At 42.6% G+C, this 23,791-nt stretch overlaps 1 protein-coding gene across 4 annotated transcripts in view; it reads left to right on the forward strand.

Annotated features, from left to right (window-relative positions):
* LOC122755579 (inter-alpha-trypsin inhibitor heavy chain H3-like) overlaps nt 1-23,791 on the forward strand; it is a 34,790-nt gene that overhangs the window by 10,309 nt on the left and 690 nt on the right. For 2 of the 4 annotated variants that reach the window (XM_044004203.1, XM_044004224.1), the window contains 16 exons: nt 3,551-3,713; nt 5,221-5,331; nt 5,937-6,062; nt 7,103-7,219; nt 9,666-9,834; nt 11,519-11,644; nt 12,094-12,275; nt 13,276-13,461; nt 13,905-14,044; nt 16,348-16,502; nt 16,967-16,969; nt 18,396-18,422; nt 18,860-18,907; nt 20,516-20,629; nt 21,323-21,527; nt 22,609-22,781. In XM_044004203.1, the coding sequence (XP_043860138.1) occupies nt 3,551-3,713; nt 5,221-5,331; nt 5,937-6,062; nt 7,103-7,219; nt 9,666-9,834; nt 11,519-11,644; nt 12,094-12,275; nt 13,276-13,461; nt 13,905-14,044; nt 16,348-16,502; nt 16,967-16,969; nt 18,396-18,422; nt 18,860-18,907; nt 20,516-20,629; nt 21,323-21,527; nt 22,609-22,781 (2,045 nt within the window). The remainder of the gene's footprint in view (nt 1-3,550; nt 3,714-5,220; nt 5,332-5,936; nt 6,063-7,102; nt 7,220-9,665; nt 9,835-11,518; nt 11,645-12,093; nt 12,276-13,275; nt 13,462-13,904; nt 14,045-16,347; nt 16,503-16,966; nt 16,970-18,395; nt 18,423-18,859; nt 18,908-20,515; nt 20,630-21,322; nt 21,528-22,608; nt 22,782-23,791) is intronic. The other 2 variants (XM_044004210.1, XM_044004218.1) reach the window with 2 other exon arrangements.

Genomic DNA, 23,791 nt, shown 5'->3' on the forward strand with positions numbered 1-23,791 from the left:
GTTAGTTGTTGTTGTTGTTGTTCTTACCTCCCCTCTGGAATCCTGTGTCCTTTTCTGGGGCTGTCTGAAGTTCCACAATCTTTATTTTATTTTATTTTAATTTAATTTAATTTTTTTTGGTGAGGCAGTTGGGGTTAAGTGACTTGCCCAGGGTCACACAGCTAGTAAGTATCAAGTGTCTGAGGTCGAATTTGAACTCAGGTCCTCCTGAATCCAAGGCTGGTGCTTTATCCACTGTGCCACATAGTTGCCCCTATTTTCTTTTAAAACTATGTATATAGTAGCAGTCAAAGTATTTCCAATTCTGCTCCTACTGATTTTACTTTTTCCCCCCTGATTTCACTTTGTATTACATCTTAAAGTTCCTTCCAAATTTCCTTCATATTTGTCTCCTTTGTTGGTATTACCCCATTAGATTTATTTATTTATTTATTTTAGTGAGGCAATTGGGGTTAAGTGACTTGCCCGGGGTCACACAGCTAGTAAGTGTTAAGTGTCTAAGGCCTGGTTTGAACTCAGGTACTCCTGACTCCAGGGCCAGTGCTCTATCCACTGTGCCACCTAGCTGCCCCACCCCATTAGATTTAATCATACTACTCCATTTTGATGGATCTGGACTCTCATTGATATTGGCATCCCACCTCACTCCAACCAGGACAGTCAATAATCCATCCATACTTGCTCCTCCTGGATTCTTCTTGTCTCTATACTCACATAAATCCCCCAACATACTGAGGAATACCTTTGGATTTCTTTCCATTGCTTGAATACAGAGTACACATCTTGTCCATTGATTATCTGTCACCTTCCATACATGACTTAGCCACCGTCTTTTACAGTTACACAGTGTACACATTTTTTTGAGGACAGACCACTCCACTTTTCTTCTGTGCTGTGTTGTAATCTGATCACTTCCACTATCAGGTTCTTCATTGTCCTATAAGGTACCTTGACATTTTTATGTTTTAGAGTTTGGGGAACTCTGTGAATCATAGCATCCACCAAATAATAAATGTTTACAAAACAGGCTTTTGTTTCAGGAAGAAGCTTGGGATGTTTAAAAACATTGTTTAGTTTCCCCAAAGCAATCCACCTTGCTTTCCTCTTCTGTTCCATTCTAGGCCCAATTCGTTACTCATTTGCAGTCTTAGTCCAAGGCAATATACACTAATAGATCAGTTCAACTGTCTGTCTATCCAGCAGTATATCATAGTCTGGACCAAGCATTCTTCATCCACTTGGTTTTTCCTCTGTGGATACTTAGGTCAAATTCTTTTGAATGATTAAGGATCTCAGGAGGCTCTGAAACATCCCAAGGCTTGATGCAATCAGGACAATGTCATCTACAAATAGGGACATGTGGAGGACTTGAGCATCCCTCTTTCATTTGTTAAGTCATACTCTGATAGTGGACATACAAGTTATTTGTTCATTTTTGTCATTACAGATGGGACAGATATGAATATTTTTATATAGATAGTTAATTCCCCCCCCCCTTTCTGTTTTAAGGATCTACCTAGCAATGGAGTCACTGGGTCAAAAAGTATGACACATTTTGTACTTTTTAATGTGTTTACTATAGTGCTGCCCAAAATGTTTACAATCCCGTAGACAGTGTATTTTTTTCCTACTTCTCCATTATGAAGTCAATCACTTTTATTACTTTTGTCATTCGAGTGGGTAGCATTTTCATAATTATTAGTGATTTTGAGCATCTTTCCTTGTGGTGATTAGAAGTTTGAGTTCCCTTCTTCAAAACCAAAAGTTCATGTCCTTTGACCATCATTATTGGACAGTATTTTTAATCTTATAGATATTTATCAGTTCTGGATGTCAGAATTTACCATATTTCCTGCAAATGTTTTTACTAATATATTTCTTTTCTTTTGATTTTTTTTTGTGTGTGAGGCAATTGCTGTTAAGTGACTTGCCCAGGGTCACACAGCTAGTAAGTGTTGTGTCTAAGGCTGGATTTGAACTCAGGTCCTCCTAACTCCAGGGCCAGTGCTCTATCCACTGTGCCACCTAGATGCCCTTATTTCTTTTCTTTTAAAGATATTTGTGTAAAGTCTGATCTTGGAATAATCATACCCATTTTATTTTCTATCATTTCTTCTACTTGTTTGATTAATACAAATATTCTACCACTCCATAATTTAAAACATTTCTTTTCTTTTAGTTTCAAAAATAATTTAAAAATAAATTGCTAATTCAATTAGATTATTGTGGTATATGGTGTTAGATATGACTTTTTTGCTGTATAGCTGTCCAGTTTTCTTAAATATTTTTATTTTAAAAAATTATTCCATCAGTGGATTCAGAGTGCAGATTGAAGCTTGAAGCCTATTTTTCTTTCTTTTTCCTGCAACATGGCTAATGCAGAAATTTGCTTTGTACAGTTTCATATCTGTAATGGGTTTTGTTATATTTTGCCTTCTCAATGAGTGGGAAAAGGTCTGGGAGGAGAGAGAATCTGGAACTGAAAATAAAAATGAAAGAACAAAAAACAAATACAGGAAGAAAACTGATTCCATTCCAGTGCCTTTAAAGTATGGGTTTATTATAATACTAGTCTTTTACATACATTGGGTTGTATTTCTCAGTTTTCTCTTCTGTTCTATTAATTTATTTCTCTATTCTTTTTCCTACACCAAATAAAATTTAAATTATTGCTTTATACTCCATTTGGAGATGTAACAGGGCATGCTTGACTCTCAAGTTTCTATGACTCTTGCTTTCAATTCTATCAGGGGCCTGGGCTTCTTTCAGAAGATATCCTGGGTCTCAGGACAGCTCAGAGTTTGGGGGCCTGGAATTTGGAAGCTCTAGAGGCAGAAACTTCCTCAGGGGAAGAAGAAAGGATGATACTGGGTCCTTTTGGAGTCCCAGGATTAGAGAATTCTGGAGTCTCAGAGACAGAAGGGACTTCAAAAGTCATCTGGTCCAGCCTTTCATTCCATACAAGAATCCCCCCTAAAATTTCCCCATCAGAGGGTCATTTAGCCTCTGATTGGCATGATAGGATCAGAATTTAAATTTGAAATGAACTTTAGAGACAATGTAGTCTATCTCTTTCATCTTACAGGTGAGGAAACTGAGGGAATCCCAGAAAAAATAAGTGATTTGCCCAGGGTTGCAAATGAATTAGAGCTAGGGTCAGGATTTGAACCCAGGTGACTGAATTCTAAATCCATTGCTCTTCTCATCTGAAAACTTCAAGTGCTAGGAAGTTTACCAGTGTTCATGGCAGTCTATTCCATTCTATCATTGGACAGCTCTGATCATTAGGTAGCTTTTTCTCACTTTGAGCCAAAATCTGTAACTTCTACCCATTTTGTCCAGTTCTTGGTTCTCTGGGCCCATACAGGGCCCTCCTCCACACCATAGTCCTTTAGGGACCAGGTTGCAGTGGTAATGTTCCCACTAAGTCTGCTTTTCTTCAGGTTAAACAAAGACAATTTCTGCTCCCTGGGGTGAGAGGAATGCACATGTGCCCTTCAAGGCTGGTACTAGCATGCTTTGTCCCTGTCTCTTGTTTTTCTTTACCCAGAGCCTCAGGAAGAAAGCTGGAGAAATTCACTGTCTCTGTGAATGTGGCTGCAGGCAGCAAAGTCACTTTTGAGCTGACCTATGAGGAACTGTTAAAGCGGAACAAAGGAAAATATGAGATGTACATCAAGGTTCATCCCAAACAGCTGATCAATGAATTTGAGGCAAGTGGTTGGTGTGGAGATGTAGCTTTGGAGGAAAGCAAGGGCAGGGCAAGGCAGAGATGCCACCCAGAAGTCACAGGAAGACCAGGGACAGGGGCATTTCTGCTGGTGGACACTGGGGACAGGAGTTGGGCAGCCTCAGAAACATGCATTCAGTTGGGGCTAGGTACAACCCAAGGTCAAGGATAGAGAAGCCAAGGTCCTAATCAAGGGGCCCAGAGGAGCATCAGAGGTAAGTCTTCCAGACTGGGAAAGATCAGGGGAAAAAGGGAGGGCAGGTAGGAGACTGAGAGAAGGACCAAAGTCCCCACAACAAGGTGAGGTGAACATCGTGCCACCTCAGAGACTGAGGGCCAAATGTCTGTCCCCAAGAACTCATTCCTATCCAACCCCTTCCCACACATCCCTTTCAGCCTGACCCAGGTTCACGCGTGAATATCTGGACATCCACTTTCTCACCTAGTCCTAACGATGGGAATTTTTGGGGGAGTGAGACCTGAGCTTCCTCCTTGCTTAGGGGTTAGGACCAGAGGCGTCCCTTCCTCCATCCTTGTCCCAAGCAAAGCCCCCTCGCTCTCTTCCTCAGTACTCTCATCCAAACCTAGTCTCAGAAAAGGACCAAAGCTTATTCATCTTAAGGTGTCAGTGCTTCCCAGGTGTGCATTCACATGCTAACAGAGGTCAAAGGTAGATATGTAATAGGATCAGGAGCTGAAAGGTACTTAAGAGATCATTTAGTCCCAAACTCTCGTTTTACAGGTGAGAAGCTGAGGCCCAGAGAGATTAGAGGCTTTCCCAAGCTCACACAGCTAGGATATGGCAGAGCTAGGATCTGAACCCCAAATGTCAAAATCCAGGAATTCCAAACCCAGGGATCTTTTTACATATATACACATATGTACATACATACATACACACACATACATAATACATACACAGATACACACATACAGATAGATAGCTGTAATCAGTCTAGCACCTTTGCATGCATTACCTTATTTGTTAGACTCTGTGAGATAGTGATTATAAACCTCATTTTTCAGATGAGAAAACTGAGGCTGAAAGATATCAGGTGCTTGTAGTCAGCTAGTCAGTGTCAGAAGTGTGATTTAAACAACCCAGGTTTCTTGTCTCCAAGTCAAGTGCCCTTTTTTGCAGTCACATGCTATCATGCTATCATCACATGGCTTCAAGGCAAAAACATAAAATTCTAATTGCAGGGGCAGCTAGGTGGTGCAGTGGATAGAGCGCTGACCCTGGATTCAGAAGGACCTGAGTTCAAATCCAGCCTTAGACACTTAACACTTACTAGCTGTGTGACCCTGGGCAAGTCACTTAACCCCAATTGCCTCACCAAAAAAAAAAAATTCTAATTGCAGAATTTGAGGCAGTAGCCAATGTGTAGGGTAGGTCTTTTGGAGAGTGCCAAGTCCTCCTTGTTGTTTCTGGAACCACACTAATTTGGTCTCATTTTTCACCTCTGCCCTCTCCTTTCTTGGTGTTGTAGATTGTGGCAGACATCTACGAGCCTCAAGGGATCAAAGAGCTGAATGCTGATGTGTCCTTTATCACCAATGACCTGATGAATGTCCTCACAACATCCTACTCAGGAAAAAAAGTACTGCAGACCATTAAGTACCTAAAGAGTGCATGATGCATCCATCTGTTACTGTCTCCATATTCCCATGAGTATGCAGAGAATTCTGGTTTGGGGGCTGGGGGCTCACACACTTTCCTCACAGCATAACTTGTCGATGTGATCTGCAAAGGGAAAGACTAACAAAGGAGAAGGTCCCAAATAACCTGCTCAAGGTCACACAAAGAATGGATGGAGGAAATGAGACCAAAACTCATCTCCTAAATGCTGGTCCAGGGGTTGTTGTTTTTTTTCTTTTTCCATTAGATCTTGATCAATTGACTAGAATTTTGGGATCCTAGAATCTCAGAGCAGGAAAATAGCAAGGAGGGAATCTATCTCAGTCCTTACTTGATATAGGAATCTATTCTATAACTTCCCCAGAGAGTAATCATTCCTTCCTCTCCTTCTCCCAAGGTGGACAATTCAATGTTGGGGCATTCCTTATATAGAACCAAAGTGAACCTCCCTGCGTCCTCATCATGCATTCTGAACAGTGAACCACTGGCACAAACTCCTAAATGCCAGGACTGGTATCCTTCCAACATTTGACATCACCTGACAGATCTGTCTTCCCTCCTCTACAGGGCCATGTGTCCTTCAAGCCAACTTTTGATCAGCAACGCTCATGTCCAACTTGCTCCACTTCACTCTTGAATGGGGACTTCATAATAACATATGATGTGAACAGAGAGCAGCCTGGGAATGTGCAGGTAAATCCAGACCTAATTCATATAGGCTGTTAAAGAACTACTTACCAGGTGGAGAATTGAGTGTGGTGGTTCTAGTAGAATCATAAAGAAGGGATCACTTATGGAGGAAGCCATAATGTTGGGTTGTGAGTCTAGCCAACCTTTCAACTACCCAATCACAGCTTGCTCCACTCACTGATGAGGGCACCCAGGTGGCCAAATCTTCCATTAATAATGACATCATCTAAGGTGAACTGTCTACACCAGGCTCATTCCCCTAGGTGGAAAAAAAAAGAAATAGTCAAGCAATAAATTAACAAACATTTATTAAGTGCCTACTATGTGCCAGGCACTGTACTCATTGCTAGGGACATAAAGACAAGAATAGTCCCTGCCTTCTAGTAGCTTACATTAAATTGAAGGAGATAATATTCACATAGATAAATGTGTAAAAAGTGAACATGCAGGTTTGGGGAAGGCAGATGGAGCTGAAGACACTGGCAGTTAGAGAAATCAGTAGAGTTTTCATATAAAAGGTAGCTCTTGATCTAAGTTTTGGAGGAAGCCTAAGAGACAGAGGTGTAGAGGAAGTATGTTTTAGGAATATTCCAGGGAGATGGCAAGTGCAAAGGGTTAGAATGGGAGATAGAGGGGAGTATTTGGTGAACAGTTAGAAGGCCAGTTTGGTTAAACCATAGAGTGTATGAAGGGAGGTCATATGTAATAAACCTGGAAAAGGCTTGTGAAGGGCTTTAAATGCTCTAGAGGCAATAGGGAGCCCTGGATAGAGTAGGGGAGTGATAGAGTAGGGATAGAGTAGGGGAGTGTCATGCTCAGGTCTGCTTTTTAGGAAATAACTTTGGCAATAATGTGGAGGATAGATTTGGAGAGGGGAGAAAGCTGAGTCAGGGAGACTAATTAGCAGGCTGTTGCAATAGGCAGGTGAGAGGTGATAAGGAACTAAACTAGAGTAATGAGAAGGGGATTGAGGCCAAAGATGTGGTAGAGGTAGGAACAATAAGATTTGGCAAGCAATCGTGTTTTTGTTTTTGTTTTTTCAGGTTGTCAATGGCTACTTTGTGCATTTCTTTGCTCCCCAAAACCTCCCAGTTGTGCCCAAGAATGTGGTTTTTGTCATAGATGTCAGTGGATCCATGGCTGGTCGGAAGTTGGCCCAGGTATATGATCATTCTTTTTTTTTTTTTCTTTTTTCTTTTTTTTTTGAGGGGCAATGAGGGTCAAGTGACTTGCCCAGAGTCACCCAGCTAGTAAGTGTCAAGTGTTTGAGGCCAGATTTGAACTCAGGTCCTCCTGAATCCAGGGCCAGTGCTTTATCCACTATACTACCTAACTGCCCCACAGTATATGATCATTCTACAGAAAACACCGAGGGAAGGAGAAAGTGACACAAATATGAAGAACCTGTTAATTATTGTGTGGCTAGAAGGGAGCTGGGCTGAGGGAAGAACCTGGGACATTTTTGACCAAGCAGATGTTATCACCTGCTCTGCTAAGCTGGGGAGCAACAAGACACATCTCCTTCCTTCAGAATCTAAGAGTTGGAAGGGACCTCAGAAGTTTTCTAGAACAATGCACATCTGAGCATGAACTCCCTTAACCACACGGAGACTCCCAATGACTCACTACCTATCAAGGCAGGATTTTTAGAAAGTTTTTCACTCTCTTATATCAAGCTTAAGGCTATCTGAATAACTCCCACTCATTGTTCCTGACTCTGCCCTCTAGTGGCCAAGTAGAATAAGGTGGTATATAGTGAGTAGAGTGCTGGACTTGTGTTCAAATCCAGCTTCAGCTACTCACTTAGCTCATATGTAAAATGAGGAGCTTGGACCAGATGGTCTCCAATGTACCTTTCAGCTCTAAATTTATGAGTTTTACATTTATCCCTTCTAAATTCTATCTTCTTAGATTTGGTGATTAAAGCCAATCAAATTCTCTTTAAATTCTAATTTTCACTCAGAGCATTAGCTATCCCTCTTTTTTTTTTTTTTTTTTTTTTAGTGAGGCAATTGGGGTTAAGTGACTTGCCCAAGGTCACACAGCTAGTAAGTGTTAAGTGTCTGAGGTCGGATTTGAACTCAGGTACTCCTGACTTCAGGGCCGGTGTTTTATCCACTGCACCACCTAGCCACCCCAGCTATCCCTCTTAACCTTGTGTCCTTTGCAAGTTTGATAAGTATGTCATCTATGCTTTCATCCAAATAATTGATAAAAATGTTGATCAGCAGGGGCAGCTAGGTGGCGCAGTGGATAGAGCACCAGCCCTGGATTCAGGAGGACCTGAGTTCAAATCAGACACTTAACACTTACTAGCTGTGTGATCCTAGGCAAGTCATTTAACCCTCACTGCCCCAGCAAAAAAAAAAATGTTGATCAGCAGAGGACCATGTAAAGACATCTTGGATACTCTATTATATATCTCCCTTTACCTTAACATTGATCCATTCATTAGTCTCTACTTTCAGGGTCAAGTTATTCAATGAGTTCTTAATTCTAGGTATACTAGGTCTACAACATTCCCCTTATCTACTAGTCCATTGACCCTGTAAATAAAGAAAATAAGATTGCTTGATTATGGCTTTTCTTCATGGACCTGTGCTGACCCTTACTGATCGCCTCTTCCTTTTCAAATTGCTCACAAACCATGTATTCTTTTCTCTCTGCCTTTTATTTCTTTTACTTTTCTTTTTCTCTCTTCTTTCCTTCCCTTCTTCCTTCCTTTTCTCTTTCCCTCTTCTTTTCCTTCCTTCTTTTCCTTTCCATTTCTTTCCTCTCTTCTTCCCTTCCTTCCCTTCCAAACTTTGCCAGGACTTAAATCTCACTAGCTTAGCGCTTAAATAATCTATTTTCTTCTCCCTTTTTGAAAATCAGGATGTTTGCCTACCTCTGGTCTTGAAGAACTTCCCTCATTCTCCATGCTTTTTTCCCCCCAAGATCACCAATATAAACTCAGCAAATACCCATCCCAATTCTTTTACCAGCCTGATATGTAGTTTCTCTGAACCTATTGACTAACATCATTAAAAGCAGCTGGGAGTTCTCTTATGATTTCTTCACTTGTCTTATTTTTTAACTCATTACCTGTTTTTTTTTGTACTAGCCTTCCATTTCTAAAAATTCTTCTTAAGATAAAGAACAGAAGCCAAATAAGAGTTGAGTCATTTTACCTTCTCTCTGTGTGCATTGTCATCACCCTAGCCTCCCTAAGCAGTATACCTGTTTTTCCTTTGATCTCTCTCTTGATATCTAATTCATAATGATAACTAACAAATATAGGATCTTAAACTTTTCAAAATGCTACACGTACATGAACTCATTCAAATGTTACAACATGGCTTTGAGATAAGTATTGTTATCCTCATTTTAAAGATGAGGAAATAGACTCCAGAAGGTTAAATACCTTCCTTAGGATCACACAGTTTAGGAAGTATCAGAATTCAAATTCAAACCTAGGTTGTCCTGACTCCAAATCAAAATTCTATCCACTAAGCCTTACTGGTCCTGATATTTTAAAGAACAACTCCATTCTTTGTATCTGTCTAGCAGTTTTTTGCCCTTGTGTCTTTTAAATTAAAAAAAAATCACCTATAATCTCTCTTGCAGACAAAGGAGGCACTTCTTCATATCTTGAATGATGTAAAAGCAGGTGATTTCCTGAATTTTATCCTGTTTAGCTCAGATGTGACCACTTGGAAAGACACTTTGGTCCCAGCCACTCCTGAGAACCTCAAGGAAGCAAAAGAATTTGTACACAACATTCAAGACAGAGGAGGTAAGGAACTGTCAGTATAGTTGACCAGCTTTATGTACTCCATCCCACCCCCAAAGGCCCCTTTTTCGTTTTATCATCCATCCTCTAGATCCAAGTGGGTCTTGGACTCAACAGTCGCAATCATCTCTGTTTGCTAAGTTCTTTTGCCAGCTTTCACCAGGCTGGAAACGCAAGAGGGTCTCCAAGGCTGGAGAGTACATGACCTATTCATTTCTCCTTGCCAGCATTCTGAGATAAGAAAGCAGTGCTCAAAGACATTTTTAAAGCTTTCCTTATTTGGGTCAGGTGGCTCAGCAAGTTAGACCTCAGGCCAAAGGCATGGGTTTCATCCTCACTACTTTGCTTCTCTCTCTTTTTTTTTTTTAGTGAGGCAATTGGGGTTAAGTGACTTGCCCAGGGTCACACAGCTAGTAAGTGTTAAGTGTCTGAGGCCGGATTTGAACTCAGGTACTCCTGACTCCAGGGCTGGTGCTCTATCCACTGCGCCACCTAGCTGCCCCTACTTTGCTTCTCTTTAATGCAAAGTCAGCTCCTGTTCCTCCATCCCTCTAATGACTCATGTATAAGTGCCTTTGATCACAAGGGAAACTAGGAAAGAGAATTCAAATGGTTCATTGTAGGGCCCATTGTTGGAGACACAGCTCAGAGCCTACATCAAACAATTAATCAACAGCACATATATCAAGCAACCACTGTATACCAGCCACCATGCTAGGCATTGGGAATACACATACAATAAATGAAACAATCTCTGCTCAAAAGGAACTTACATATCCTGCCAAGGTCAGATGCCATTCCCATATTGAACGTCCCTACAATCCTGTTTTTCTCATTCATTCATTATGTGACTTTGGTTAAGTCTTTTTCTCGATCTGGGCTTCAGCCTCCTCCATAAAATTAGGGGAATGTCTAAATGATTTCTAAGAAGTAGGGTGATAGGGCAGCTAGGTGGCACAGTGGATAAAGCACTGGCCCTGGATTCAGGAGGACCTGAGTTCAAATCCGGCCTCAGACACTTGACACTAGCTGTGTGACCCTGGACAAGTCACTTAACCCTCATTGCCCCACCAAAAAAAAAATTTTTTTTTTAAATGTAAAAGAAGTAGGGTGATATAGTCGATAGAGCAATGGACCAGGAGGTTTAAATCCTGCCTCAGACACTAGCTAGTCAATCATGGGCAAGCCACTTGGGCTCTCAATACATCTGCTATTGAATCTGTGAAATGGGAATAACATTTTGCTTGACCTACCTCATCAGGTTTTTGTGAAGAAAAATCAGTGGAGGACTCCCATGGCATCCTCTTCTAGGGTAGAATAATTACCATCATACTGTCTCATACTCAGAAAGTTTTTACATCTTTTTTTTACGTTTTCCTAAGGCACTTACACATCCATTGTTACTTGGGATCCTCACAATGGCTTCTTGACATAGTTAAGCACAAAGATTGCCATTCCTATTTTACAGATGGGGAAAGGGAGGCTGAGAGAGACAGAGAGAGAATGAGACAGAGAGAGAGAGAGAGAGAGAGAGAGAGAGAGAGAGAGAGAGAGAGAGAGAGAAAGAGAGAGAGAATCTCATTAGAGAGGAGACTCTAAGTCTTCTTAGGTGCGCTATCCACCACAAAGTAGAAGACCATGGAGCTCTCTCCTTCAATGGAATTCTATCTGTCTGTCTTTGTCATAGCGACCAACATCAATGATGCCCTTCTCAAGGCTATTGAAATGGTGAACAAAGGTCGAGAGATGGGAATAGTCCCTGACAGAAGTACATCGATAATCATCATGCTGACAGATGGGGAAGCCAATACTGGTAGGTGGCCAAGCAGCAGAAAAGATGGGAGGACCATGTGGTGAGGTAGGGATGACAGGGCTACTGACAAAGAGACCCCTGCTCTTGGTGGGAGGAAGTTGCACAGTTGTGGCACTGCAACTCACAACTCGGGGTTTGGGAGGAGGACCTTAAGTGAACCAAAAAATAAAATCATTTGGGATAGCTACCACCTTTTCTTGCTTCTTTTGTTTCTTCAACAACACAAGGCCAGTGGCTTACATCTCACTTATCTTGTTTCAGGGATGCCCTGGGTACAGGAATTTAATTGTCCAAGGGATGGATCAGATCCCTTGCTAAACACTGTTTATCTCATCAAGCTAAAAAAGATTTCCTAAATTGCTTTCCATGTTCTTTTCCCCCATTTTTAACTCACCCCATTGTGTTCATCTCTGAATCCTGCCCTGACTCATCTGTACTTCCTCCTGTAGGAGAAAGTAGAGTTGAAAAAATCCAGGAGAATGTGAGGAATGCCATTGGAGGCAAGTTTCCTTTATATAACCTTGGCTTTGGCAATGATGTCAATTATAACTTCCTGGAAAAGATGGCTCTGGAGAATCATGGGGTGGCCCGACGAATTTATGAAGATTCTGATGCCGACTTGCAAATGCAGGTACAAGTCAAACCCCATGTCAGTAATAAATATTCCCTCTGCCCCCAGCATCTTGGGCACAAGAAACAGTCATTCTATGCTTCTCACTTCTACTTCCAGAATTTTTTGATTCTAACCTCAAAGTCTAAAATTCTGTGCATCTAACTTCTATGATTCTATTCTACTGTACAAATTTAGCATTCCATAAGTGACAGAATACCATAGTGGTCAGAGACTTACCCTGGAGTTGGGACAACTTAGGTTTAAGGCATTTCTCTGATGCATTAACTGTGTGACCAAAGAAAGGTAAGTCATTAAAACCCTCAGTGTCCAGGGAACTGTAAATTCCAGTTGAGTTGTTATTCTAATCAGTTGTGGGAGTTTTTACACTGAGTTCCCTACAACAATTAAATAATAAGTCTGTACCTGATCTCTGTCACATTCCCTCCAAAAGAAGACCCCCCCCCCAAGCTTCTAACTGCCACTTCTAGATCCTTCATTCCCATTTGTAAGTGTGAGATTCCATGGTTCATTCTTCAACTTCTAAAATCTATGATTCTAATTTATAAGTCTAAAGTTTTGCCATTCTAATTTCTAAATCAAAGATTCTCTGATTTTTAACTTTGACCTCAAATATCTTATGATTCAAATTCACAAGCCTGGAATCCAATAATCCCATCTTCTAGTCTAAGATTCCATGAGTATAATTTCCAAGGCCAAGTTCCCAAATTGTTGGTAGCTCCTTGCTAAGGAGCAGCAGGGAGGTCACAGCCTGCTGGGCTACTTAAGAGAATTGCTCCCATCATGACGACATTCATAAATGCTTAGCAGGGTTGCCTTTCTGACTTCCTCTTCCTTCCCTGTTTCTCAATCACAAGGACACAGTTTCTTTCCTTGTGTAGTTAAAGGCTACATAAGCATTAAGGACCCTTCCATCCCTGATATTCTGAGAGACTCAATGAGCCTGTCCCAGAGCCCTGGGTGTCAGGGGTAACCATGTTCCAACTCTTGCATTTCTCAGGGTTTCTATGATGAAGTGGCCAACCCACTGCTCGTCAATGTAGACTTGGAGTACCCACAAAATGCCATCAGTGACATCACCCAGAACAACTACCAGCACTTCTACGATGGCTCTGAGATTGTGGTGGCTGGAAAACTGGTGGACTTTGAGACAAACAGCTTTGTTGCTGATGTAAAGGGACATGGTGTGAGTCACTGTCTGGATTGGGGGCCTTCTACTGGACTCCTAATCAGAAGGGGGATTGTCCCACTGTGCCATCTGAATTTAGAAGCTTGCTGACTTGGGATTTGGTTCTTAAGATTTTATTCTTTCTCATAGATGGTACAGGTTCCAGTGTTAGGAAAGTCACTAGCTTCATAACCATCACTCCCTTGGCTTCTTCCTCTGGAAATCTGGAAGCCTAATAGCAATCACCTCTCTGTATGAATCCGAGAAAGTGCAAAAGCACCCCCATAGCCAGCCCTGCAAAATAAACATATGAATATGTTCCATATAATCGAGGATTTGGCATGGGACAAGAATTAGTTCTACTGTCTAAGGCCTTGATCTTCTGCTGAACACAGCATCCCATTCTCCCATTTCTGCCAAGGTTGGGATCCTGCCCTTCATCCTTTTTCCACTTTCCCCAGGCCTTAAATGACCTGACCTTCACAGAAGAAGTGGACATGAGGGAGATGGAAAAAGCCCTCGAGGAGCAAGAATACATCTTTGGGGACTACATTGAGAGACTCTGGGCCTACCTCACAATTGAACAACTCCTAGAAAAGCGGTAAACCTGTTCACACCTCCCTCTTAGCCAGTACTCTGAGGCAATCTTGAAGTCAGTATATTCCCTGGCACAGGGTCTCCCAAGACTTCAAGTTCATTGGGCAAAGTCTGCTTTTCAGAACTTCCCTTAGAAGGTCAATGGAGTCTTTGGCTCATTATACCAAATATTTACTCTGAAATAATCTCTAAATGCATCTTGTATCTAGATTTATACAAAGGTGGTCAATACAGTCCCCAGCTCCTAGATAAACACTGAAGGTAACATATGCCTATAAGTAGAGGACAGGTTTTATTTTAACTTAAAGAAAGTTCAGATGATTTAAAGGACTCACCAGTACCTATAAAGAAATACAGGAAAAAACACACCAAACAAACCAGAAAGCACTCACTATAGCCCATTAACTCCCCTTAGGAGGTAACTGACCATGAGGTTGTTAACAGAGCAATTCTGATTTTCTGGTGAAATCTCTCTCTTTTACAAAGTCTTATACAATCCCTCCCAGACTTATGATGCTGCCTTGACAGGCAAACAAACCTTTTCCCACTGGACCTGCACCCTCCAAATAATTCACTGTAATAGTGAGGAGTAGCAGGATCTTTTTTTTGGGGGGGGCAATAAGTGTTAAGTGACTTGCCCCGGGTCATCCAGCTAGTAAGTGTCAAGTGTCTGAGGTCACATTTGAACTCAGGTCCTCCTGAGTCCAGGGCTGGTGCTTTATCCACTGTGCCACCTAGCTGCCCCCAAGTAGCAGGATCTTGATGTCTTGCTCAACTGTGTCTTAGCTTTAATGCTCCTTGCTTTTGCTTCTCTATTTGTGAGGGCCATGTGGGCAATCCTTTCTCCAAGATGCATGACACCAAAGAACTCTTTTTTCTCTCTCTAGAAACCCAGTCCCCAAACTCCTGAACTTAAAGATACTTCCAAGACAACCTCCAAGGCTAACACCACCCAAGAAATCTTCCTTCTCTGGCTAGAAGGCTAGATTCTGGAAACAAACTTCCCAGGAAAGCTCCCTATCTCTAACAAGGAGTCACTTGAGCGATATTGTCCTTGATTGTCCATGAACTCCTTTTGGTCACATGGGATGGTGTATGTAGTTTCCCTGTGTTTCTTTCCCAGTGCAATTACTAATGCCCCCAATGAGAGATTGTGCATATCCACAGAACTCATATACCATCACCCCCTTTTTCCAGCCCTTTCCCCTTTTTCTCCTGTCAGGACCAAGGTATGGTCTTAGTGCCGCTCTTCTCTGAAAAGGACAAAGGTGAAAAGATGCCAAAACACAGTGTGTCAGTGAGCTTTACTAGGCCTCCCTTTTGACATGAAAGTTACCTTGGCAGCCTAGGTCACTGAAAATCAATCAGGAGTTATCGTTTGTCCTTTTAACAAGGTGCCAGTGGGCAATTCATGCAGTCTATGGGGATTTGCTTTCCTAGCCCTAGACAAAGACATCACTCTGTAAACTTAGGGTCAGCTAGGTGGCTCAGTGGACAGAGTGTTGGGCCTAGAATCAGAAGGACCTGAGTTCAAATACAGCTTCACACACTTACTAGCTGTGTGACCTTGAGCAAGTCACTTAACCTCTATTTGCCTTAATCCATTGGAGAAGGAAATGGCAAACTACTCTGGAGTAGTATCTTTGCCAAGAAAACCCCACAGACAGAATAGTCTATGGGGTCATGAAGAGTGGGGCATGACTGACAACAACAAACTTATCAAGTTGGGTAGGGGAACGCCCCCTCCCATCAATCTTTTAAGTTAATAATTACCATTTAGCAGTACATTTCAGGATTGATTTTTGTTTGACCATCATCTCAGCTAAGGATTCCTCAGTTTCTCAACTGCTTCCCTGAATCAAATCCTCCTCTTGCCCTCATGCTAAGCCCCAAGTGCTGAACCCACTTGGTAGGGACTGAACCAGTGTCCAGATCAGCATTAGTCTTATAAATTAGATTCTGTTTTAGGAAATTTACCTTCAGGAGCTAGTGTTGAACTGAGTTGAGGCCCACAAATAGACTTCTCAGGGCACCATCTTGAAGACCATTGTCTCTACATCTACTTCCCATTATCTCAGAGCCCAGGCACTGTTGCTAAGGAACCAATCCATCCCTGAGGGGTGTCGAAGCTCCCAAGACATGTGTGGTTCCAGGGAGTTTCCAGTTGTATGCATAAGCAGGACTCATGCAAATGAAGCAGCTAAGGAAGGGAAAGACCCAGGGGGTCTTACATCAGCACTGGAGTGGGAAGGGGGCTCTGGGGTACATCTGTTCAGAGGGTTCACCTCTTTGCCCACTCCCTCACAGGAAGAATGCTCAGGGGGAAGAGAAGAACAACCTGACAGCCCAAGCTCTGGATCTGTCCCTCAAGTACCACTTTGTGACCCCGTTGACCTCCATGGTGGTCACCAAACCAGAAGACAATGAAGAATCCCAGTCCATTGCAGACAAGCCTGGGGAAGGTAGGAGTCCCAGAGACTGAGCTTTGCAAGAACCTCAGAGAAAAGGGACTGGGAGGCTGGCTTGGGGGGAGCCAGAGTGGGGGTACTCTACAGACTGGAGACAATGGATTTAGGACAAAAGGTCACTGATCTGGGAATAAGGTGGCCTAGGTTCAAATCCCTGCAGTGTTATTAATTCATTGTGGGCCTTTAGGCAGACCACTTGGTCTCTGTGGGCCTCAGTTTCCACCCTCTGTAAAATAAGGGCACTGGACAAGATGACCTCTGAGAATAGTTCCACTGAATAATGCCTTGATTCTAAGCAATGTCCAGTCTGGGTTTATCCATTTTCAACACAAAATGAATCATGTCTCTCTTAATTCAGAATCTGGGACCATTAACTGCCTTAGGTTTCTGTGCAGCAGATCCCAGCTTTGACTTCTCTCTTTTCTTTTTCCCCATCACTTCATTGGCTGGGAAAACAGAAGGTAAGTCTTCAGACCTGCTATTGGCTGGTGTTTGCTGGGGTTCATGGGGAGAGGGAAGGGAATGGGAAAGAAATAGGAAAGCTCCTCCCAAGCAATCTACAGGCTTCTCTGAGCACCCTTACTGCCTGGTCTCTGTGCCCATGCTCTATAGTTCCAGACCCCCTGGCATTGCCAAAGGTGAAATTAAATATCAGAGGACTTTGCTATGGTATCACTCATATTACTCACTTCTGTATGGTGATGGAAGGAGCACAGTAGGTCAGGGGACCTAGTTCTAGATTTGTCACTAACTTACTATGTGGCTATGAATGAGTAACTTCCCCTCCTTTGGCCTCAGTTTCCCCATTTGTAAAATTCCCTATCCTGTAGAACCCATAGGATGGTTGCCATGATCCAGTGAAGTAATGGAAATGAAAGATCTTTGGCAAATGTAAGGAATTATTTACCTAACAGCCTGACAATTCATAGCCCCTTGTCCTGCTTGTCCTGCTCCTAACCCCACCCCCACTCAATAGTAGTGTTATAAAGGGGATCCCAACCCCCTTCCCACCATTTCCCAAAGTTGATCTCATAGGTGCCTCAGATGATATGGCCTGAGGTCCTCCTGCTCAGAAAATACAGAGAGGCTATAGAACGGGCACATCACAACAGCAATGTTGTGATAGGAAAGCTGGGTTGGACTATTAGATTGGAAATGGAAGGAAGAGTGTGGAACCCTTTCCTCCATAAGAGAGAGGCAGGGTGGTGAAGCAAGGTTATTCCTCCTGAGGTGATATTTACAGCCAGAAGACCTGGGTTCAGAACTCTGCCAGTTACATAGTCTGACTTTGGGCTAGTCACTTAATCTCTCCGATTCTCAGTTCCCTCATCTTTAAAATGATACTGGTACTACTTACCTCATAGCATAAGTTTTGTAAATTAAGGGCTATAGAAATACTAACCATCTTTATCACGAGTTATTGGCTTTTACCTCTGCCCAAGAGGAGGGAGGAACCAAAAACACAAGCCTCTAAGAATCCTTCCCTTGGGGTCCAAGGGCAGGAAGAAAGGTGTGTAAGCAGATATTTTCCATAGACTTTAGTGATGGCAGTACATTGGGAATCATCTGATTGAACCTCTTCATTTTTCAGGCGAGGAAGCTGAGGTCTAAAGGCATTATGAGACTTGTCCAGGGTTACTCACTAGTAAATGTCAGAGCTAGGATAGGAGCACAGGTGTCAGCCACAAAACCAGAGCTATTCTATATGATCTCTCGCCTTTTAGGGTTCCACCTTGCCCAGAGATATCCTCACTACAATAACCTAGCTCAAGTCCAAAGTCTGGAGGAATCACAGGGAGTCCTGGTAGATAAACCCAAGGGTAGACTATGAGGCCTGGAGGAAAGTTCTAAAAATCTGCTCACAGCTGCCTTATCTTTCCTTTACAGTGAAGGCTGATAAAATCTCGCATGTCTGTGAGTATCCCATTCTTTTTTTTTTTTTTGGTGGGGTAATGAGGGTTAAGTGACTTGCCCAGGGTCACACAGCTAGTAAGTGTCAAGTGTCTGAGGCTGGATTTGAACTCAGGTCCTCCTGAATCCAGGGCCAGTGCTCTATCCACTGCACCATCTAGCTGCCCCTGAGTATCCCATTCTGGCAGGGTTCGGGCTAGGATTCAAGAAATGATTTTTCTATAAAAGTTGATGACTAAGGCCTTTTATATATTGTCAGCTGATGGAAGGATGGGTGGGAAGACACTATCAAACTATCAAAGCATATTCCTATTTCAAAGACTCATAAAAATGTTTTCTTTTCTTAAGCATCCAAATCTGGGTATTAATGTCAACAATCTCATTGGGGACCAAGCCTTCCTCATGCAATACCACTGTTTTTCTCCTTTGTGTCTTTTCAGATGCAACTCAAGTCAATTACCAGCCTCCACCTAATCCCTACTACTTTGGTGAGCCTTAAATCTTCTCTGAAGGCTTTGATTCCATTACCAGCACCAGCAAAAGTCCCCTGAGAAAACCCCTTTCTTCCCTCTGGGCCAGTGTGAGAGACCTAGGGAGCTAGTGAAAAGGGACCTGGGAGAGAGGATAAGGTTGGAGAGGGCTAGAGGGAAGGGGTGAATTGAGGTCTGGAGGGAAGTGGAGAAATTCTTAGTTGGAGGAGAGGAAGAGTTATCCAGAGGGAGAGGGAATTGGAAACCTAAAAAGAGGAACCTCAAGGGAAGAGGTTGGAAGAAAAAAGATGGCTCATGGGAGAAACCTTGTAGGATGAAAGGAAGGAAGGCTTTGGGTAAGAGGTCTTGGTGGTAGAGAAAGTTGATAGAGAAAGAAGGGGGACTAGGGAGAAGTTCTGGGGGAGATGAGGAAGAAGAGGAAGTCCATAGATAGGGGAAGAGGCTGGTGGGAGGGAGGGAGAGGTGGAGGAGGCCTTGGGAAAGACAGCTGGTGGGGAAAGATTAGCTGAGCCACTCCATCCCCCATAGCACTTTGTACCTATCAGAGAGTTCCTATCAGAGCTATGGGGTGTCATTAAACTGTGAGCCACCCTACATTAGTCTGGTAGCTCCTTCAGGATGACAACTGGCTGGGTTTTATCCTTTCTTTGGTTCATTATGAGACACAATGTCATTCTAGGTACTAGGCACCCATGTTTGTTATTATATAGAAATGGGGGAGTCAGAGGGAAACAAAGGAAGAGTTACAAAAAAAAATCCTATGTGAAGGAGGGGAGAGATGAGAAAAGGAGACGAAGAGGGAAGCCCAAAGAAGGAGCAAAGAAAAGGAGGAAGGGAGAGAGAAGAGCAAGGAAGGAAGATTCAGGTATTAGATTTTAGGTTAAAATAAGATAAGAAGTGAAGCATTCTTCTACCCCCAATATCTAAGTGAATCATGATAATAATAGCATTTATATAATGCTTACTGTGTTAAGTACTTTACAATTATTCTTATTTGATCTTCCCAACAACCCTGGGAGGTAGGAGCTATGATTATCCTCATTTTACAGATTAAGAAATTGAGGCAAAGAGAGGTTAAGTGACTCAGCCAGTGTCATTCAGCTAGTGGTTTAGGCTGGATTTGAACTCAGATCTTTCTGACTCCAGGCCCAGCACTCTGTGTAGTACACAGAGTACATAGCACCACCTTGCTGAAGATAGAGTTGAATCAAAATCTAGGCTACCCTACATTACCAGTCACCCTAGGCTGGTCAAGCCTCTCACCCCCTCCATGAACAAAGCCCCTCAGTACCTTCCTGGGTCAAAATCAGAGCTATAGACCCATTTCAGGGCCTTTGAGAGGCTGAGTGGTACAGCAAAGAGATTGCTGGACTTGAAGTCAGGGAAGACCTAGGTTCAAATTGTGCATCTGATACTTCTTGCCTGGTCTAGTCAATTAACCGCTCAAAGTCTCAGCTTCCCTATCTGGAAAACGGGGATAATAATACCTATAGTAACTACCTTTCAAGCTTGGCGTGAGGCTCCAATGAGACAATGCTATAAAGTATTTTGCACCTTGTCCTTCCCAAGTGTCTAACCCATGTTTTACCTGTCATGTGCCAACAGTAGACGGAGACCCACACTTTATCATTGAAGTGCCCCAGAAGGATGATGCCCTCTGTTTCAACATTGATGCACAGCCAGGGGTGGTGCTGAACCTCATCCGGGACCCAGACACAGGTGGGAGCTGAGGAACAGGAAGGCTAGGGGTAGACTGACCATATACGTGCTCTTGGTATGATCCCTAGGAAGGCTGTGGGGGAGACTGAGCAGAATCAGGTGACAACAACAAGTCCACTCTGCAGTCTTATCAGGTCTGAGATGCTCAGAGGCAGGGACCTCTGAGGATATCTGGTATAACCCCCTTACTCTAAAATGGAGGAAGCTGAGCCCTACTGTGGTTGAATGACATGCCAACAATAACAATAGCTAACGATTAGTAGGGCTTTAAAGTGTACAAAGCGCTTTATAGATGTTATCTCATTTGACATACTCTGGGTCACCCAGCGCTCTTTCCACGGGTTAGTCTGGGGGCTAGGTTATAAGTCAGTCAAGGGTTAGGGTCAGAGTTTAGTTTATGGCCAGCCAGTCAGTCAATAAACATTTATTAAGCACCTGCTATGTTCCAGGCACTATGCTAAGTATTGGGGATATAAAAAGAGGCAAAAGCTTGTGAAGAACTCACAGCCTAATGGGTGAGACAATGTGCAAACAGCTTCTACAAACAAGGCCAAGATCAGGGGTCAGTTTGAGGGCTGAGTTAGGAGTAAGTCAGCTGGCAGAGAAGAGTTCATATCTCTGGAAGAGGTCCTGGAATCAAATGCCAAGGACCTTGAATCACTCAGCCATACTCCTCATTCTGCTGCTGTCCAGGCATCACAGTTAATGGGGAGATCATCGGAGAAAAGAAAGCCAGTTCAGAAACAAAGAAAATGAAGTCATACTTTGGGAGACTTGGGATTGTTGACCCCAAAATGGACTTGCAGATTGAAGTGACAACAGAGAAGATCACCCTGTGGAGTGGAGGCAGGAGAACCAGCTTTACCTGGATGGACACAGTCACTATCGCACAAAATGGGTAAATGGATTTTCCAAATGGCTCAGGGCCTCCAGGCCCAGAAACTCTGAATGATTTAAAGAAAAAAAATAATAAACTGTGGATTATAAAATTTGAGAGCTGGAAGGAGCCCCGAATATCATCCAACCAAGCTTCCCCTTCTTACAGATGAGTACACCAAGGCCTAGAGAGGCAAAATCACTTACCCAAGGTCAACAGAGCTACCTTTAGGAACTAAGCCCCAGTTATACTCTGAGAAGCAGTACAAACAGAAAATAGAACCATTTTCAGAAGGGTTTGGACAAATCCCTGGAGGGTAGTTCCCTACTCAGTTGGAGGAGCTGGGGCGTCTGGGAATGAGGCCACTCCCCTCACTCCCAAATGGTCTCATCAGACAGATTCAGATTGGAGGAGTGACCCACAGGAACTTTTCTGGTTCTAACAAAAGTAATAGATGAAGTTGTAAATCGGAAAACAATAACCATGGCAATAACAACAGCAATAACAATAACAATAATGATTTCCTACATTTGCAGCACTTTACATTTTCATAGCCAGAATCCTAACTGAGACTCACTACAATCCAATGGGATGGACAGGGCAGGGACCATTTGTCCCTATTTTTTATATATCGTGAGGCCTAAAAGGGGAAAGTGACCCCTCACTAGGTGAGTCTGAGACAGAGATCAAGTTGTCTTCTGACCCCCAGGTCAGGTCTCAAACAAATCCCTTAATGGAACTAGTTGTGTGCCCATATTATATACAAGGTGCATATTTTCCCTCCAAATTGATCTCAGAAGGTTTTGGGGGATTTCATCCATTTCAGGGATTTGAACTCAGGTTCCATCCTTAATTCAGGGCTGTTGTGGGGGCAGCTAGGTGGTGCAGTGGATAAAGCACCGGCCCTGGATTCAGGAGTACCTGAGTTCAAATCCAGCCTCAGACACTTGACACTTACTAGCTGTGTGACCCTGGGCAAGTCACTTAACCCCCATTGCCCCTCAAAAAAAAAATTCAGGGCTGTTGCTTCCCCAGAATTAGCCTTTCAGAGTGTCTGGTGATAATCCTTCTCAATATACGCCAAATCCTTTTTGTTTTTCAGTTTGTCAGTGGCCATTAACAGGAAGAAAAACATGGTGGTCTCAATTGGAGATGGGGTCACTTTTGTGATCATCTTACACCAGGTGTGGAGGAAACATCCTGTCCACCAGGACTTCCTTGGGCTATATGCAGTTGATAGTCATCGGATGTCTACAAAGACACATGGACTGCTGGGTAGGAGTCTGATCATACTTTAGAGTCAAGGTCCTTAACATTTTTTTGCATCATGGTCCCCTTGGGCAATCTGGTGAAGTCTACGCCCCCTTTCCAGAATGATGTTTTTAAATGCATAAAATGAAATACAAAAGAACCCAATTATATTGAAATATAGTTATTAAACATATATACATATATTATATATTTTAATACACACACACACACACACACACACACACACACACACACACATATATATATATAAGATCACAAACCTCAGCTTAAGAACCCCTTCTTTAGGGGGATCCAAGTGCTCTGAGCTTGGTATAATGTCCTCTTATTACTCCCAGTATTTGCAAGTCATGATAATAATGATCACACGAAAGTCTTCCTCCACGTGATTCATCATGAAGGGCTCTCCAAGGCTATGCTAGTGGATCACAAGTTCTGAAAAGTCCTATTGTGTGAGAAAGACTGTGAAGACTGACCCACGTGTTGTTCAGCCTGTCTGAATTTGGAAAAGCTGGCTGACCACCAAACGATGACTTTTTACTTTCAGATCGTGAAAACGATCTCCCGAGATGTTGAAAGGGATTGCAATTGTCATCCGGGGAAGGAGCATCCACATTTGCTAAAATCACAGATCCCTGAAGTATTGCCATTACTATGATAATAGTATTTTTGGAGGAATATTATTTGGAATATCCCCCCCCACCAAATAATAATAATGATGACACTTAATATTTACTTAATGCAGTAGTTTCCAAATCACTTTCACAATGATATTTCATTTGATTTTCACAACATCCTGGAGAGCTAGGTAGAGAAAAATATTATTCCCCATTTTATAGATGAGGAAATAAAAGCTCAGAAAAGTGAAATTGCATACCCAGGGTCACACAGCAAATCTGGTAGAGCCATGAGTATAGAGGTCTCTTGCCTCCTAGGCTAGCATTTTATCTACCATACCAAAATGACATTTTAGGGAAGTGACAAAGGAGAAGTGGTGTTGATACTATGAACTTTTC

The sequence above is a fragment of the Dromiciops gliroides genome, chromosome 1, assembly GCF_019393635.1.
Source record: "Dromiciops gliroides isolate mDroGli1 chromosome 1, mDroGli1.pri, whole genome shotgun sequence".
Lineage (NCBI taxonomy): Eukaryota > Metazoa > Chordata > Mammalia > Microbiotheria > Microbiotheriidae > Dromiciops > Dromiciops gliroides.